At 43.1% G+C, this 16,767-nt stretch overlaps 3 protein-coding genes across 3 annotated transcripts; all 3 read right to left on the bottom strand.

Annotated features, from left to right (window-relative positions):
• Nucleotides 1-2,288: 2,288 nt before the first annotated feature.
• On the bottom strand, nt 2,289-3,938 carry LOC140881234 (protein BYPASS1-LIKE-like). The gene has a single exon (XM_073286379.1). It carries the CDS (start codon nt 3,672-3,674, stop codon nt 2,508-2,510), a length of 1,167 nt encoding a protein of 388 aa, XP_073142480.1. The 5' UTR covers nt 3,675-3,938; the 3' UTR covers nt 2,289-2,507.
• Nucleotides 3,939-10,192: 6,254 nt separating this feature from the next.
• LOC140878928 (uncharacterized) lies at nt 10,193-11,568 on the bottom strand. The gene is made up of 5 exons (XM_073282553.1): nt 11,379-11,568; nt 11,147-11,334; nt 11,036-11,065; nt 10,832-10,936; nt 10,193-10,732 (listed from the first exon to the last, which is right to left on the bottom strand). Exons 1-5 carry the CDS (start codon nt 11,566-11,568, stop codon nt 10,193-10,195), a joined length of 1,053 nt encoding a protein of 350 aa, XP_073138654.1.
• A 75-nt stretch (nt 11,569-11,643) lies between these two features.
• On the bottom strand, nt 11,644-13,599 carry LOC140878927 (uncharacterized). The gene is made up of 2 exons (XM_073282552.1): nt 12,391-13,599; nt 11,644-12,333 (listed from the first exon to the last, which is right to left on the bottom strand). The coding sequence occupies exons 1-2, from the start codon at nt 13,597-13,599 to the stop codon at nt 11,644-11,646; spliced, it is 1,899 nt and encodes a 632-aa protein (XP_073138653.1).
• Nucleotides 13,600-16,767: the final 3,168 nt, after the last annotated feature.

The following is a 16,767-nucleotide window of genomic DNA, read 5'->3' as shown; positions in this document are numbered from 1 at the left end:
GGAAATATATTTCTCACCGGAGTTATCCGGCTATTTGTTGTGTTGTATGTGTCATGACGATAGGCGGAAGTGGATCCGGGCAAAAGCGAAATTGAAGAACAAGAGATGAGAGATTAGCGTGATGATCCGGTATAGAAATGAAGTTGTTGTCTTATATGTTTAGAATAAGAGTTGAGGCTTTGAATTAGTAGACTTGAACTTTAGTTAAAGTGTGGATAGTTGATCTTGTAAACAAACACTTGAAACGATGTTCTACTCTTGCCTTGAGTTATTAATGTATATTTATATGTTGTTGATTTGAGATGAGTTCGTTACCATGATGATGCTTTTGGGAGTTGATACAACATGTTTAGAACTTGATTCTTACTTTGAGCAAGTTTTAGAGATGATTTTGAGTTGCATTTGTTTGGGCAAGAAACTGCCCAGGGCCGCGCCCGAGCTGCAGAAAAAAGCAGCCCGAACGCAGCCAGGGCAGTTGGCTACTGTTTTAGCACCAACAGGGTGCGCCCGAGCGGCGCATTTCAGCCGCTCGAGCGCAGCCCATTTTAAAAAAAAAAAAAAAAATTCCAGCTTTGAATGTTTGGTGTTTGCTTATCTTTAATTCATGATCTTGGATTATTTATGTGAATTTGAGAGATTAAGAACCGGGTCGTCACAATGGTTGAGAAAGGGGTTTTGGCCAATCTTTTTACTTACAATTCTGTGATTCAGGGACTAAAATTTTGGCCGATGGAAAGAGGTGAAAGACTTGTTTATTGGTATGGAAGGTCTCAAAATCTATTCAGATGCGATTACTCATAATGTTGTTGATGGATGCATTTTTCAAGGAAGGAATTATCATTGAAGCAAAGGAAATGTTGAAGACAATGAAGAAAAGACATTTTAAGAAAGGAATGATCATTGAAGCAGAGGATATGTTGAAGAGCATAAGAAAAGACATTTTTCCTTATTTTTTCACGGAGAATGCCTTGATAGATGGATGTTGTTTGCAAGGAGAATTGGATAGAGCACGATGATGGTTTGACCTCGGCATTTTTGGGTCTCAAGCCGTGTATCATTAGCTACAACAGTATGCTCAAATGAAACATTATGAAGGGCTTCTTTATACTTTAGATTTGGTACTATAGCTTATGCTTTAGGAAATTTGGATGAAGCTTGGAATTTTTTTCATGAAATTTCTGCTAATGGGTTGGAGCCTACAAAAATTTCCTACAACATCACATTACAAGGATTATATTGTGGAGGTAGATATGATGTTAGCCAGAAACTTTCTAGTGGGATGGAAGCTCAGAAAGTATATCCTGACATGAATACTTATAATATTAATATTATCTTTGATAGATTGTGTAAGACTCGACAATTTACTAAGCATTTTTGTACACCCAATGATGTAACATTCAATGCTTTTGTCCAAGGCTTGCTGAAATGGAAAGAACATTACTAGGCAATGGCACTCCTGGAAGAAATGGTTACAAGGGATTTATCAGCTAATGCAACAACTTTGTCCATGCTACTTCATAAGTTTGAGGAGTGTCAAGATTGTGTTCTGCTGGATATGATTAAGAGACTTGTTCCAAGAAAATGAATATTCCTTCTCTATAAACCTGAGTTTCCCTAAATTTCTAATTGAAGTTATATACATATTTCGATTCTAATAAAGATATGAAAGTACTCACATAGAATGGTAAGTTGTACGCTCTAAAATTCAATGAATACTGCTGAAGCATCATTTTTTATGTTGAATGCTTTCTACCCTTTTGCAAAACTTTGGTCAGTTCAGTAACTTGTTATTTTATAATTTCAAATTCATTTTTATTTTCCTTGAGTCAGTTGATTGTTAGTCTGACATGGAAGCCTAAAGAGAATCCAAATTTATGAAAGAGCTGATTTGGCATCGACTGCCTTTAAAAATAACGAGGCATTACAAAAAAAAAAAAAAAAAAAAGTGATTTTGCAAACGTTCCCTGGAATTGGCATCTACTCTAACAAAAAAACGTCTAGAAGATGCTCATCATAAAATAAAATGCATGCTGCTCTTTATTCTTTCTTCCTTTTGACGAGTCTTGAAATGTGAACACAAGAAAAAGGATAAAGAAACAAAGTGACAAAATATTCCTTGACATGTGTGTCAATGCAGATTATAGCATGTTTGTTTTCCGTATTGAGTTGTTATCGATCTCAGCATGATATTTAGGTCGATATATCGATCTGAGCAGTTTTTGAAGGAATAGCCAAATACTCGATTCTGTGTCTTTAATTACAAATTAATACGACGCCAAGATGCAAAGTGACTCGTAACTCTCAGTGATACAATCAAATGTAAAGTTTTAGAAACTTGCATCATACAATAACAATCAATGTACCAAGAAAAACATTTGCCATGATAAGCAGAAAGTCCAATCTCTTTAGCCTAATTTCTTTACAAAATTGTAAACCACCTTTTATTCCCTCGCATTATTTCCTTTTCCCTATATCCAATCCAAGAAAACCAAACTTTAGGATCAAATTCATCTACTATGACTATTCGCAAGCCCGAAGGAGTCGAGCCCCTCGGTCCTGCACCGCACGATCCTATGGAACACTTGCCTAACTTCGCGTTCCAACGGATCCAGTCCGTCCTTTATAGCTTCGTGAACTAGAGCCAATTCTTGAACCCTTTCCTTCACTTCGGCTTCTTTTTGCTCTGTCAACGGGAAGTGGACGGAGTCGGTTAATTCGTTCATATGCCTAGCACACTTTTCGATTCCATGAATCTCCTTCAACAACCCGCAAGAGTTTCTCCGGTCCCGTCTCTTGGATTCCTCCAAGATCCTCTCGTGTAGCGAAAGGATTGGGGCGGCCCAAACGAACTGCCTCGTGACCGAGAGGTGAATCTGAAGGCCGCGATCTTGGCACGGGATAGCGGCTACGAGTGCCCACGTCACAAACAACAACACATGACTCATGGTGAAAACAGCCACATTCAACCTGTTTGTGGAAATAATCTCATTAGTCTTTGGAGCTACCAAGTTGCTCCCAATTGCTTGAATCTGCCTGGCAGCCGACCAAGTCCTCGAAACACTCCAAGAAAGTGATCTAAAATGGGTCAAAGATCTCAGCTCCCTATGCGCATTGTTGCGCACAAACGACCGATTCCTATGCGCAACACTGGAGCTAGACTCCTTCTCATCGAGCATTCCGATAGCCAAATCGATCAACGCCTTCTTGGCACGGCGAAACTGGCCCTCCCCTATGGTTCTCTGGCTGTCCAAAGCACACAAAACGATCTCCAATTGCTTCTGCCACTGCCTGATCCGTTCGATCCCATCGCGAATCGCGTTACACACATCTAAAGCCTTGACACTCCTCTCGAAATAGTCCGAAATGTACTTGTCCATGGGGGGCTTATTCAACTGGCTCTTGCTTTTAAACACAATGACTCTGAAATCCTCTTGGCAACAGAGGAAAGTGTCCAAAAGCTTCCGAATCCACGGGATCGAAAGCAGTTCATCCGAGTCCGATGAAGCTAAATCATGGAATCTTTCGGCCACCTGCCTTTGGAAAGCTTCCAATTCGATTTCCTGACCGGTGGATTCATTGGGAGACTCCATGGAGTGGATTTGATCACGTTTTCTGCTGGAAATCGGGAATCCAAAGCTTGAAGACGATGGTAGATGGAAATCTGTAGCTGGCATATCTCAAATTTACATCAAAGAAAAAGAAATGGTTCAAGAAAATTCGATCGAGGGTCAATTGAGGAACAAAAGATAAGCGAAACCCAGAAACAAAACAGCCGAAACAAGGATAAATTTCAAGAAATGTCCCCAGAAAACAGTGAGCAGTGAGTCTGGAGGAAGAAGAGATGAAATTTAAGGGAAGAAAAAGAGGGTTATATTGAGAGCGATATGGAGCGCGTAATTGGGGATTATTGTTTTGTTGGGGGAAAGAAGAAGAAGAATGATTCAGCGATGTAATTTTGATTGCGAGAATTCTGATCTGAGCAGTAAAACAAGTGAAAAGGAAGGAAGGGGTATGGCCCGCTCATTCATTTACGCGCCACAAACACCGAGCCAACACGCTTCGCTTTTACACCTTTCCTTTTTTAAATTTAAATTTAATTATATAGTAATATCTCGACGCACGATTTGAATGTTTTCTATCTACTAATTTTTAACTGAAAATAATAAATAATAATAATAAATAACAGTGTTCTAAAAATCTCCGCTTAGGCTCGTCTAAGCTGTTTAGTAGTTAGAGGTTTCGCCCGCTTAACTGTCTCGCGTCGCCTAGGCGCTTTCTACCTAGGCGGTCAAGTTATTATAAAAAAAAGAATTAAAACTTAAAAGAAAATTATGGGCTCAGAACGAGAGAGATAGAAATAAAAACAAAAGAAAAGAAAAGGCGGAAGAAAAGCAGAGAAACGAAAAATGTCATACAAAAAATAAAAAAACATATGACATAAAAATTATATTTTATATTAAAACTCATAAATATCCAAGATATTTATCTTTTAGGTTTAAAAAAAATGCCTAGACCTTGCCTAAGCGGTGGGTCGCCTCCCGCCTATCGCCTAACGCTTTTTAGAGCATTGATAAATAGTGAAATAAAAAAATAACATTTTTGAAATAAATATTAATAAAGAACAAAAAAAATATTATGAGAATAACATTCTCGTAAATAAGTAGTTATTAATAAACAAAATAAAATGACACTATTTTAGTTAAATATATGCTAAAGGGCTAATTAAGGAGGGGTTGGTCATACCAACCCCTCAACTTTAATAAGATAGATGATGATGTTTCGCTAAAACGAGTTCCCGGGCTATGAGGGTAGCGAGGTAGGCCTGACGAGGCGACCGGGCTGGTAAGGATGGTATGTAAGCTGTCCTTCCCTGACCAAGATGATCTGCACACAGGAGAAAGGAAATAAAAGCACGTTAGTGGAACGCCGGAAGGTTTTTCGGCGGGGCCATTTCGATGCATAAGTCAGACTTAGAAATAGAGTGGGCTTTTTATGAAAAATGCGTATAGTGATTTTGGGATTTTTGATGAACCTACCTATACGGATACCTGTAGCAAGGTATTTATAGACCTTGGAGTGAGAGAATTACTCCGCATTTCCAGGGTAGTGGCCACGATCTGGGTCGTGGGTGCAAGAGTTGCACACGTTTCCCTGTCACGCACGATCAAGCCGGAAGGCTCGGGGTTATGGCAATCGTGGGGATCATGCTCTTGAGAAATGGGTGTTGCCCAAGTCATGAAGACTTGGTATTTTCGGCCTCACGCATCCATCCGGGATGAGCTACTCCCTTGTCTCTGAGCTACTAGTCCGACTTTATCAAACCCTGCTACCCTTGCTTTTCCATAGCCTGATACCCCTGACTTCCCGGGGTATCATCACTCCTCCCTAAAATAGTCGGGCTAGAGCCTTGCTCGCTGTCCTGGCTAGCAACCCTAACGCTCTTGCCTTTCCCTAGCCCTGATATCCCTGACTTCACGGGGTATCACCACTCATCCCTAAAATAGTCGGGCTAGAGCCCTGCTCGCTGTCCCGAAAAATAGTCCTGATGCCTCTATCTCAATGGGCGGGAGAAATATATTTTTCAAATTTCAAAAATATGCTAGGGCTGACGTCAACCCTAGAAGTTGAAGTGACGGGTAAGGGTCAGTACACCTTACCTGTCCTTTCAATTGTCTGTATCATCATTACCCTGCCCGGTCCATCTTCCTAGACTCACCCCCACCATCCGATCATCTTTAAATCCATGGCCTTGATTTAATTTCAACACCTTCCTTTTCCCATTCCCTGATTTACTTTCTTCTCTTCCGGCACCCTTATTTCCTCTGCAACTCTCCAGTGCTCCTTCTCCGGCGATTCTGCAAATCCGGCAAGCCTCTCCTGCTTTTTCTCCCATCTACTCCTTTTCCTGTAAGTTTTCCCCTTATCCTCTACTATATTTCCCCTTCTTTTACCTTTTCTCATTCAAAAAATGTCGGAATCCGCATCCTCGACTTCTGGTGCCAATGCCCGTGGTTCCTCCAATGTAGAGTCTGCGGCCCTGCGCCATGATTCTCCTCCCTCTGTTACTTCCTCTGCCCAAGTGGTGGCAGTAGCTCCTTCTTCCTCCCGTCCCCAGAAATCCCAAGTTAGGACTTCTAAGGATAAAGGTAAGACTAAGGTTACCCAGCCTACCTCCCTTACAGCCTTCTCCAAACCAAACCCTGAGGGTCTTTGGTTTTCCCAGTTCACAAGCACCCTTCGCCTGGAGTCCATAGAAGAGCTTTGGGTCATGGGTAACATCCCTCCCTTGTATTCCATCCTTATCCCCGGCCCCCTGGGCAGGGTTGATCAACCTCATGAGGGTTTTACACCTTTTTTAAGGAGCAACTCAGGAATGGGCTCCTTTTCCTAGTTCACCCTTTTTACTATAAGGTTGCCACTTTTTATAAGGTAACCCTGAACCAATTTCATCTGAATGCCTTCCGAATGATGGCCACCACCTACGTTCTTTTCAAGACACACAACTTGGCCATCACCCCTCTTGTTTTCCACTACTACTTTGTGTGTCGTTTTACCGAGATGGCCTTCTCTTTGAATGCCCGGAAAAACGCTCGTTTCCTAGACGACACCCCTCCTCTTGGAAGGGATGAAAAGAGAGATTCTTTTATATTCAGCTACCTTCGGCCCGAACAAGACCTACCCAATTCTTGACAGCCCTTCCACCCCAGCCCGAACTCCCTAGGAATTATAAGCTTGAAGAACCATATCTCCGCTCCCAAGAACTGGTGGAAAACCAGAAGTTTCCCTCAGCCCCTCTCCTGGAGAGAAAGTTTGATTGCTTATGGGATGGGCGCCTGGGTAATTGATCCGGTGGACCGGATAATTGATGAGTACGAGGCCCCGGGCCCGGCTCCTGGTATGCTTTATTGCCATTGTGCACTTGTAATTCTTTATATGCTATTACTGATACACAACTCTCACTATTTCTTGTACAGAAGAACCAGCCCCCCAAAGAAAAAAGAAAAAATCTCGACTGATGAAGCAGGCCTTTGCTGAAAAACGAGCAGCCGAGAAGGCGGCTGCTCAACAAAAAGAAGAAGCTCAAGCTGCGAAGGCGGCCAAGAAAGCAAGAGCCCTCCAACTAGCTGAGGAACGCCGGGCACAAAAGAGCCGGGCCCGAGAGCATCCCTCCTCCATAACTGGTCCCGTTATTTCCGCCCTCCAGCCTTTTGTCGTGCCCCCGTGCTTCCTTCCTTGGAAATTGGGCCAGATGATGAGTCTGCATCCCCCGTTGCTGAACCCTCATCCCTCCTGTTCCGTAAAAGGAAAGCTATGGAGGAACCAGACATGGTCATTATAAGTGACCCCGAAGAGGCGGCTCCTCTTTCTCCTTCTTTCCGACCCCTGACACCATTTTACCAAGCTGCACAAGGCTCTAGTCCTCTGGGTGCCAGGGAGAATATATTTCAGGCTGAGGCCTCCGATCGGGGAGTACGGATATTGAAGGACCTCCTAACCTCTGTGGAGCAGAACCATCTATACCATCAAGGCCCGAATGTCAAGTACTTCAAGGGCACCAACCGGATTATATTCGTAATTCTAATTTTTATGGCTTTAATGGTATTCCTCTTTTCCTTCCTAACACTTGTGTTTCCAGGGACTGCATATGTTGGTGGACAACTATGAGGATGAGACCCGGTTTGGCTGGATCGAGATAGACCGAGCACACATAGAGGCAGAGAGATGTCGGGCTGTTGTGGAGCTAAAAAAGAAGCTAGAGCAAGAGCTGGAAATGACGAGGCAGACTCACGACCAGGTGGTGTCAAGCCTTCGATCTTCCTTGGATGCGGTTGATAAAGATCTGCACTCTGCCCAGGCAGATCTTGCCCAATCTCATGCTGCTGCAGGTCAAAGCCAAGATCTCCTCACAGCAGTCACCACTCATTTGGAGGCGGCCCAACATGAAGCTGCAGAAGCTCGGGCCGAGGTGGCAGCGGCCAGGGATAAGGCTGAAAAAGCGGTATCAGCCCTGGAAACCCGCTTAAAGTATGAAGAGGAACTCAAGGCCTCTTTACTTATATCGGCAGAATTCCAAGATGTTGTGGTGGACAAATCCTACGCTTTCTTCCAGACTGGCTTTTATAAATGTCGGGATCAGTTTGAAGAAGCCGGGCATTGGTCTGTTGAGCAAAAGGAATTCCTGGATTTGGATAAATCCATTGATTCTCTCCCAGGCCCAGCGGCCCCATCCGGAACAACAGCCTCTCAGCCAACCAAGACCCCAACGCCTGAGGTTGGGGATGCCCCTCATGACCCCATAGTATAGGAAATGTCTGTAGCTGGGCCATAGAAGCCCCTCACCTTGTAATTTCCCTTCTATGCAAACTAATTTTCTTAATTTTTGTATTCTTCTTCAACTTCTCTTTAATGTTTAAAGTCCAAGTATAAATAACATGTTGATGTCAAGGTTTAGGATGCCTTGAGCATGAATAGGTGCCGGGGCGTGGAATCTCCAGGGCCTATATAGGGCCAAGGGTTTATAAATGGCTTGGGCTTAAATAGGTGCCGGGGCATGGAACCTCCCGGGCTTATAGAGTGCCAAGGGCTTATAAATGTCTTGGGCTTAAATAGGTATCGGGGCATGGAACCTCCCGGGCTTATAGAGTGCCAATGGCTTATAAATGCCTTGGGCTTAAATAGGTGTCGGGGCATGGAACCTCCCGGGCTTCGTAAGAAAAATTTTCTTGAATGAATAAATACTTTCATTAATAATCATTAATTACAACAATTAAGCAAAATATTTTATCAGATGTACTGCATTCCAGGGTCGTTTGAGCAAACGTCCCTGATCATCTTCTAGGTACCAAGAGTTGATAGCCACCCTTCGTATGAGCTAATAGGGTCCTTCCCATCAGGCATCTAATTTCCCCACTTCCCCTATTGGATTAACCCTCTTCAGCACAAACTCTCCTTCTTAAAATTTCTGGGGCTTAACTTTTCGGTTGTAAGCTCTCATCACTCGGGCTCGATAGACCTCTATTCTTTGAGCTTCTTTCTCCCTTCGTTCTTCAATTAGATCTAACTCTTGCGATCGGGATCCTTCCTCTGTACTCTTATACGCCATAACTCGAGCTGAGGGTTGTCCAATCTCTACTGGTAGAATAGCCTCATAGCCGTATACCAGGCTAAAGGGTGATTCTTGCGTGGCGGTATAAGGAGTGGTACGATAAGCCCACAACACACTCGGGATCTCCTCTACCCAGTCTTTTCCCATTCCATACAGCCGAGCCTGCAAAGATCGAACAATAGTACGGTTGGTTACCTCCGTTTGGCCATTACTTTGAGGATAGGCCATTGAAGTAAAGGTATGTCTGATGCCCATCTCTGCACACCAATCTGCCAACTTCTGTCACTGGAATTGTATACCATTGTCCGAAACCAACTTCCTTGGGAGCCCAAACCGGCACACTATATTTTTCCACAAAAACTTCATCACCTCTCCTTCTGTTATTTTTGCCAGAGGCTCCACCTCCACCCATTTAGAAAAATAATCCACTGCTACCAGTAAAAATTTCTTCTGAGCCTGGGCTTGCGGGAAAGGGTCCACTATGTCCAGACCCCATTGATCAAAGGGGCACGAAGTCCATACTGGCTTAAGGGTGCTTGTAAGGTTGTGCTTTGTGTTGCCAAACCTCTGACACCTTTCACAAGATCGGGCCATTTTGGATGCATCGGCTTGCAAAGTGGGCCACCAGAACCCTGACATCAGTACCCTTAGAGCCAAACTCATAGACCCTCCATGGTTTCCACAACATCTTTCGTGTACTTCCCTTAAGAAATACTCGGTTTCCCCCTCCCTCAAGCATCTGAGCAAAGGGCCTTGATAGGAACGCCTATATAGCATACCACCAAGGAGAGCAAATCGGGGTGCTTGTCTCCGCATTACCTGAGCTCATCCTTTGTCTGCCAAAAGATCCCCACTTTTAAGGTACTTTACTATCGGGGCCATCCATGTATCTTCTCGGAAGACTGGCTCCAAGGCTTCTATGGCAGCCACCATATCCCTTTGCATTAGAGACTCCATATCATCATTTTTCCCAGCTACTGCTCTCTTAGCCAAGGCATCTGCTTCCATATTTTCCTCCCGCGGAATCTACTCTATGCTCCAAGTAAAAACCTGCCCCGAGCTCCTTAATTACCTTTAAGTACTTCATCAATTTTTTTTCTCGGGTACAGAAGGTTTTTTTACCTGCTGGACAACCAATTGTGAGTCAGAGTATATTATGATATGACTTGCCCCGACTTCCCGAGCCTGTTTCATCCCAGCAACTACTGCTTCATACTCAGCTTCGTTGTTGGAGGCCCGGAAATCTAACTTCACAGCTATTTTGATTTTCTCCTGGGTGGGTGAAACCAAGATGACCCCCATACCACTTCCTCCGCTACTACTGACTCCGTCTACGAACACTCTCCATACTTCTTCCTGACCAAACGTGACCACCTCTGTCAAAAAATCGGATAAGTCCTGGGCTTTAATGGCCTTACGAGGCTGGTATTCAATATCATATTCTCCCAATTCCACCGTCCACTTCACAAGCCTCCCTGAGGCATCTGGATGGGTCAGGACTCGCCCTAGAAGGCTGTTAGTAAGAACAGTTATCGGGTGAGTCAAGAAATAAGGTCTCAATTTCCGGGCTGTTATTACCAAAGCCAGAGACATCTTCTCAATCTTCGTATATCTAGCTTCCGACCCCTACAAAGCATGACTGACATAATACACAGGACTCTGATCTCCATTTTCTTCTTTTATCAAAACAGTGCTGACCGCCTGCTCCGTAGTGGACAGATATACCCACAACCTTTCCCCCGGCTCTGGCTTAACTAAGATAGGCAAGCTAGCCAGATGCTCCTTCAATTCCTGAAAATCCTGCTCACACTTCTCAGTCCAACCAAACCTCTAGGCATTGTGCAACACTTGAAAAAAGTGATAACTACGGTGAGCTGACCGGGCTATAAACCGGGCCAGGGTTGTAATTTGCCCGGTCAACCGTTGAACCTCCTTGATTGATGTTGGCGAAGGCATCTCCTGCAACATTTTAACCTTTTTTGGGTTTACTTATATCCCTCGTTCGGTCACTATGAACCCCAGAAATTTGCCACTTTTTACTCCAAATATGTACTTGGTTGGGTTCAACTTGATCCCATACTGCCGAACTGTGGCAAAAGTTTCCTCCAGGTCGGATATAAAACAATCCTGTGTCCTGGATTTCACCATTATTTCATCCACATACACCTCCACATTTCGACCCATTTGCTCCCGGAACACTTTGTTCATCATCCTTTGATACGTGGCCCCTGCATTTATAATCCAAATGGCATAACCACGTAACAAAACGTACCTCCCGATGTGAAAAAGCTGACTTTGTCCTGATCATCCTGGGCTAAAGGATTTTGATGATACCCCTGGTATGCATCCATGAAGCAGAACATTTTGTACCCAAACGTGGAATCCACCAACTGGTCAATTCGGGGTAAAGGATAACAGTCCTTGGGGCAAGCTTTATTTAGATCCCGAAAATCCATACACATCCGCCACTTCCCTGTAGCCTTCGGCACTAGCACTACATTGGACAGCCAGGTAGGAAATTGTACCTCCTTGATGTGTCAGGCCCGTAATAGCTGCTGAACCTGCTCAACAATCACTTTATTCTTCTCGGTCCCGAAATGTCTTTTCTTTTGTAGCACAGGCCTGGACCCAGGGGTGATGTTGAGTTTATGCTCTGCGACATGAGATGAAACTCCCATCAAATCTTCTTGAGACCGGGCGAACACATCCCTGTTCTGGATGAGGCATCTTTTCAATTGCTCGGCCAAATTCGTCTCCAAGCCCCGAGCAATCTTAACAGATTTCCCTTCTTGCCCGGGCACCAGCTCCACCTCTTCATACTCGCCCTTAGCTTCCTCAACCGAACAAACTTCCCTTCCTCCCTGTCCTCCCTCCTTCCCGGTCTGCCTCGCCCTCTTGTAATCTACTTTGACCATCTCGGCATAACACTTTCGAGAAGAGGGCTGATCTCCTCTGACTTCTCCCACCTTATATCCCACGGGAAACTTAATCTTCTGATGATAAGCTGAGGCCACGGCTCTGAAAGCATTCATAGCCGGCCGCCCCAAGATGATGTTGTAGGAAGAGGGTGCTTCAACCAGCGTGAACCTTTTCATGACCGTCTTCTTCACATCCCCCAACCCTAAGGTTATGGGAAGCAACACCTCCCCCTGAGGTTGCACGGTGTGCCCGGCGAATCCGTATAAGGCTGTTTTTACCGGGCTCAACTCATACCCTTGTAGATCCATCTGCTCGAATACTTATTGAAAAATGACATTCACCGAGCTTATCGAGTCTACGAATACCCTTCGTACATCATAGTTAGCAAACCGGGCTTGTATAAGCAAGGCATCATTGTGTGGCAAGTTTACTCCTTCCAGGTCTTGAGGTCCAAATGTGATGACTGGCCCTGAACCTAGTCTTCTTTCCTCCACCCCCAAACTCTCCCTCTGGCTCCAAGACTTTCTAGCCCGGTTTGAGTCTCCATCAGTAGATCCCCCCAATATCATGTTAATAATACCTTTGGCCGGCCCATCTCCTAGATTCCTATCCTTCTTCCTGATGTTAACCTCTGGTTTATCCCCTTCCCGGGAAAAAGCGCTAGGCCCTGGATTGGTCAATGTATATGTCCCTTGGATCCAAGGTGGACCCCGAGGCCTTTTTTGGATGGGTCTGCCGTCCCTGACGTAAGACTTCTGTTGTTTCTGCTGCAGTACCCGACATTCACTGGTATCATGCGCTCCTTCCCGATGAAGGGCACAATACTTTTGTGGATTCTCCTTAGAGGCAAAACTTCGAGCCTCAACCCCCTCTTCACATACATACACAGAACTATCTCGACTTCCTCGGTGTGGAGAATACCGAGATAATCGTCCCATTGGATCTTGGCTCTCCCTGTTTCTTTCCCTGTCCTGACTTCCTTCCCTCCGGGCTACCTCCTTCTTCTTCCTCTGAGCTTCCTCCATATTAATGTATTTCTCGGCCCGAGCTAACAGATCCTCGAAAGTCCGGGGTGCTATTTTCACTAGTGACTTGAAAAATTCCCCATCCCGAAGACCTTGAGTGAAGGCAGTGATCTTGGTCTCCTGGGCACAGGTCGGGACCTCCAAAGCAGTCTTATAATTATTGAACCTTTTGATGTAGGTTTTTAAAGACTCATCTCCTGTATGTCTCGCCTCAAATAGGCTATAGGCAGTTTTCATATACCTCTTGCTACTGCTAAAGTGCTGCAAGAACACTTGCTTGAATTCTGTGAACGATCGAATACTCTGCGGCTCCAATTTCTCAAACCACCTTTGGGAAGAATCCACCAAAGTGGTTAAGAAGACTTTGCACTTAATCTTGTCCCCATAGCAATGCAGCATAGCCACATTCTCAAACCGGGACAAGTGCTCCTCTGGATCAGTGCTCCCATCGTATTCCCAAATTTTTTCCGACTTGTAATGAGATGGCAAGGGCTCCTCTATCACCTCCTGTGAAAAAGGACAACCCGGAATCTTGATAGACCAGGCCATTTTGGGACTTTCTTCTTCCAACTTCTATATCTTTCTCCTTAGTTCGTGAAACTCATCCACCACAGAAGGATGCACTGAGTGCATCCAAGAACTTTCCTCTTCTTCACCCTCTCTAGTTCTGGGATTAGGGTCTGGATTGCCCTGGTTCCCCTCTTCCTCCATTGTTATTTCTTTTGATTGTGGTTGCCTTGCAGACGCTAATATCTTCTGCATCATGCCCTGGATATATGCCTCAAACTGCTCAGCGTGAATGATAATGTTTTGGCCCTGAGGAATCCCCTCAGGTGGTGTTTGTTGATGAGATACCATATCTACGTTTATAGCACAAGCGTCCCACAGACGGCGCCAATGATGATGTTTCGCTAAAACGAATTCCCAGGATATCAGGGTAGCGAGGTGGGCCTGACGAGGCGACCGAGCTGGTAAGGATGGTATGTAAGCTGTCCTTCCCTGACCAAGATGATCTGCACACAGGGGAAAGGAAATAAAAGCACGTTAGTGGAATGCCGAAAGGTTTTCCGACGGGGCCACTTCGATGCTTAAGTCAGACTTATAAATAGAGTGGGCTTTTTATGCAAAATGTGTATAGTGATTTTGGGATTTTTGATGAACCTACCTCTACGGATACCTGTAGCAAGGTATTTATAGACTTTGGAGTGAGAGAATTACTCCGCATTTCTAGGGTAGTGGCCACGGTCTGGGTCGTGGGTGCAGGAGTTGCCCATGTTTTCCTGTCACGCACGATCAAGCCGGAAGGCTCGGGGTTATGGCAATCGTGGGGATCATGCTCTTGAGAAATGGGTGTTGCCCAAGCCATGAAGACTTGGTCTTTTCGGCCTCACGCATCCATCCGGGATGAGCTACTCCCTTGTATCTGAGCTACTAGTCCGACTTTATCAAACCCTGCTACCCTTGCCTTTCCATAGCCCTGATACCCCTGACTTCCCGGGGTATCACCACTCCTCCCTAAAATATTTGGGCTAGAGCCCTGCTCGATGTCCTGACTAGAAGCCCTAACGCTCTTGCCTTTCCCTAGCCCTGATACCCCTGACTTCCCGGGGTATCAATAGAATAGAAGAATAGATAGAATATACATATTATTTATTACTATGGAACCAACACCTCTAAGTGCATTGGATAAATCTCGGATTAAAAAAATAGTGTGCGATGGAGAGGATCGAACTCATGCCAACAACTTGGATATCCCGTCCCGTTGAGGGTTTTTTAATATATATTTATATACTTTATGGATTTTTTATTTTTTAATTTCTTCCAAAAAAAAAAAACCAAATCATGCAATAGTCGATTTAAAATATTTTTAATCAATTGATGATAAACTTTATATCTAAGATATTGTTCTTCAAACATATTCCTAGAGGGCAATGGGTTTGATTTGGTGAGAAAATATTTTGATGGAATAATGAGTGTTTTATATAATTAAATTTTTATTATATTATTTCACAAGTCAATTTTGTGAGATAAATATCTGACTCGACATTATTTATGAAAAAAAATTATTTTCATACCGAAATTAGCATTTTTCAATGAATACATACATAGACCAGATCGATCAACCACACAAATATAAATATGTGAGATATTCTGACAAGAGTTCTACCCAACTAAGAATACACAAAAACGAATATATGAAGAAAAAGAAATAGTTTGAGTTAGAAATTAACATAACTTAGGAAAATTATTATAATTTCATAATTTTGAGTCACCCAACATCGTTGCATGAGGTTTGGCAAAAAACTTGTTCATTAATGATACTATATATAAAAAATGGAAAAATTTCAACCTAGCCCAAGGATATTACCCCATGGAACAGGTGTATGTATCTTACTTGTTCAAATCATGTGGGCCCCATATAATTCAGTGGGACTCCCATGATTTGAACCAATGGTTATAATTGGTCATTGAGTTAGTTGTTTGGCGGTTGGCGGTTAAGCAGGTTTAAGGGCATTTTGAGATCTGAAGATCGATATAGCAACAAAAAGCTTCACTCATCTAGTTACTTCTTCTCTCTCAATCGTATCCCAAGAAAAGCAGCAACTCACCTTGATTCAAGAGTCATCTTTTGCAGTTAGCTATCAGGTGAGCTATCAACATCAAGAATTGATTCTATTGTAGTGTTGAGCTTTGGTTTTATGTTCTCTCTGATTATTCGTGTGTTGAGATTGAAAGGGGATTATAACGATTGAACTTTGATTGATTCATAGTGAATTTATATGGGTGAATCCCAGAACTTTGGATGTAGGATTGGTTGATAATCCGAACCAAGTAAATTCTCTGTGTTTCTCTTTTGTTTTCGCACTTGTTCTTGATTGCTGCTATGAAACTTGTTTTCGATATTGGTTTCTGGTGTTTGAATTATAACAAGCATGATATCAGAACTCAGACTCATCGTTATGTGTTCGACTACACATAGTTGGGCCATCAATTATGCTCATAGTTGAACCACTCATTCACACTCCAAATGTTTATTATTGGGAGTGAAGAATGTTTGTATTAGATGTCACATATCAAGTGGATAGAATTCCTAAATTTTATATATTTTCTTGGACAATCCTCCGCCATTGAACTAATTTGGATAACCATCCCAATCTACCGAGGATCCTTTCCATAGCATCTCAAATGTTGCATGTCTACTTTAAACCTATAATAAATCGGAAATGCGAGCAACCGTTTAATAATAATAATAATAATAATAATAATAATAATAATAATAAATAAATAAATAAATATTCTCAAAAAATAATAAATAAATAAATAAAAAGTTCAATGCTGATACTACAAATGCAATGCTATACATGGATCAAATAAGTCCACAACACGCTCACGAGGAATATTTCGAGTTGGTGAATTAGCTGATCATTTAGTCGGTGGTAAAAAGTTTGATTATCATTGTCAACAATTTTTTGGATGAGTCTATCGCATATGACTTACTTAGTGCGTAGTTTGTAGGCTATTGCATTAGTTTAAATATTTATCTAATGTACATCCTATGATAACAATTGCGGGTCTCACATCATAAAAAGAATAATAAATGGATAACACGCTACAATAATAGATTCAGAGAAATCATAGTCCAAACATATTATATTATATAATAACACGAATTCTCGGAAAACATTTCAAAACATCGTAACAATTAGTTTGAAAAGT

Source organism: Henckelia pumila, chromosome 2 (genome assembly GCF_033568475.1).
Source record: "Henckelia pumila isolate YLH828 chromosome 2, ASM3356847v2, whole genome shotgun sequence".
Classification (NCBI taxonomy): domain Eukaryota; kingdom Viridiplantae; phylum Streptophyta; class Magnoliopsida; order Lamiales; family Gesneriaceae; genus Henckelia; species Henckelia pumila.
Note: the sequence above shows the minus strand (reverse complement) of the source record. Positions and strands in the feature narration are given on the sequence as shown.